The sequence below is a fragment of the Echinops telfairi genome, unplaced genomic scaffold (genome assembly GCF_000313985.2).
Source record: "Echinops telfairi isolate 266 unplaced genomic scaffold, ASM31398v2 ScPeMD7_2186;HRSCAF=2738, whole genome shotgun sequence".
NCBI lineage: Eukaryota > Metazoa > Chordata > Mammalia > Afrosoricida > Tenrecidae > Echinops > Echinops telfairi.
The window spans coordinates 8,451,978-8,454,297 of record NW_022106084.1 but is presented as its reverse complement, the minus strand read 5'-3'; the positions used below and the strand labels follow the sequence as shown (position 1 = coordinate 8,454,297).

Here is a 2,320-nt window from a genome sequence, read left to right as displayed (position 1 = left end):
ACAACGATTACTGTAGTCACTCTGCTTCCATGGATATTTGAAGAGCCATCATTTTAACCATGGGAAGACTGTTAATTAAAAAACTTTAAACAACAAAGGAATCCATCCTATGTGTAGGGTGTTTGGGAGATCCTTTAACCAATTACAGGAGCCCTGGTGGCATAGTGGTTACACATTGGACTGCTCACCTCAAAGTCAACAGTTCGAAACCGCCAGCTGCTCGGCTAAAGAAAGAAGAGGTTTTCTACACCTGGAAAGAGTTATAGTCTTGGAAACACATGGGGGCAGGTCTACCCTGTCCGGTGGGTTGCTGTGAGTCAGAACTGATTTATTAGCAGTGAGTGAGTGAGTGAATGAGTTAACCAAATGCCATCAAGTTCATTCCAATTCATGGCAGCATTTGGAATTTGGCCTTGGTGACAGAATGGCAGTGACGGAGTGAACAGATATGTAAGTGACAGAAGCGAACTGCGCTCCATGGTTTTCAATGGCGGATCTTTTAGAAGTAGATCATCAGGGCTTTCCTCTGAGGTCCGACGGGGTAGACTCAAGCTTCCAACCTCTCCGTTAGCCCAGGGTGCTCACCATTAGCGACACCCAGGGCCTCCAGAGCTCCTTTTCAATGGAGTCCTAGATCCGTTTTAACTTCTCCATCCTGGCCCCTGTACTCTCCCGGAGATAGTCAGCTCCTCTGTTTTTCTCAACTTTTTCCAGGGCCAGTTTATTGAGCTGTGCAAGACCATGTACAACATGTTCAGCGAGGACCCCAACGAGCAGGAGCTGTACCACGCCACGGCCGCCGTGACCAGCCTCCTGCTGGAGATCGGGGAAGTGGGCAAGCTGTTTGTCACCCAGCCCGCCAAGGAGGGCGGCGGGACCGCCGGCAGTGCGCCCCCCTGCAGCCAGAGCCTCCCGGGCATGCTCTTCTCCAAGAAAGGGCCCGGCCAGCCCTACGGCGCCACCGCGGAGTCCGTCGACCCCCTCCCGGCCACCCTGACCGCCGACAGCGAGGAGCACTCCCTGGGAGGGCAGATGGAGGACATTAAGCTGGAGGACTCCTCACCCCGGGACAACGGGGCGTGCTCCTCGATGCTGATCTCGGACGATGACACCAAGGACGACAGCTCCATGTCGTCCTACTCGGTGTTGAGCGCTGGCTCCCACGAGGAGGACAAGCTGCACTGCGAGGACGTTGGGGAGGACACGGTCCTGGTGCGCAGTGGCCACGGCACGGCAGCACTGCCTCAGAGCGCCAGCCTGGACCGGGACTGGGCCGTCACCTTCGAGCAGTTCCTGGCCTCCCTGCTAACTGAGCCCGCCCTGGTGAAGTACTTCGACAAGCCGGTGTGCATGATGGCCAGGGTGACCAGTGCGAAAAACATCCGCATGATGGGCAAGCCGCTCACCTCGGCCAGTGACTATGAGATCTCCGCTCTGTCGGGCTGACGAGGGCGGGACGGGAGAGTCTTTTTTATGTTCTTATGTGTTGGGCTTTCTTTCTTTTAAATTAAATATTTATTAGGACCTGGCTGGAAGCCTGGTGTTTTCATAATATAATACAACGAAAACTGTTGGAAAACTATTTAAGCACCTCCATGTAGGTACCGTACACACTCTTACTCTATTGGTGAGGTGGGAGGGGGTGGGCGGGGATGTATCAGAATACTGTTTATTCCGTGAATTTAAAAAGAAAAATGGGGGGGGAAATCAAACAAGATGAATCTGTCAGTGATATATGTGTGTATTATACCTTATTACTCTTGCTGTTGAGCTGTAGACATGGTTTAAAAAAAGAATGCTATTTAATGCTAAATACGGTGGCCATCATTTGGGGCTTTTTAAATAAAATAAAGGCTGTGAGGAAAACAGAAGGAGCAGTCTGACATGGGAAAGGCATCGCCAGCCGGGTAAGTCCCTCACCACACCATGGTAGGAGCCACGCAAGGTATTTTTTTAGGATTTAAAAGAGATTTTGTACAACACCCTCGCGATTCAAAACTCATGATCAGCAGCTGGTGTCCCCTCAGAGGAAACACACGTCAGGCTCGACGCCAGTATGACTGCATGGATGACTGGCGTGTGGTGCCGGAATAGCACTTGGCTCTGGGCACGCTGGAGACATAGCCAGGCCGGTTCGTCTTCCCAGCACAAACACACGCGCAAACACGCTGTCCTGTTCCATGGCATCAGCCGGCCCGCGCCGCGTCCTCTTGTGTTATGGAGGATCTGCAAGTGGCCACAAAGATGGTAGAGGCTGCATCCCCACCCCCCACCCCCACCCCACCCCCCACACTGGAAAAGTACAAGTACTGATATTTTG

General features: G+C 52.6%; 1 protein-coding gene across 1 annotated transcript in view; it reads left to right on the top strand.

The window, feature by feature from the left end:
• The window catches only part of TBC1D9 (TBC1 domain family member 9), a 112,027-nt gene extending 110,498 nt beyond the window's left edge, over positions 1-1,529 (top strand). The window contains exon 22 of the mRNA XM_004712141.2: positions 715-1,529. Within this exon, the coding sequence (XP_004712198.2) occupies positions 715-1,446 (732 nt within the window). The 3' untranslated portion in view covers positions 1,447-1,529. The remainder of the gene's footprint in view (positions 1-714) is intronic.
• The last annotated feature ends 791 nt before the right edge of the window (positions 1,530-2,320 follow it).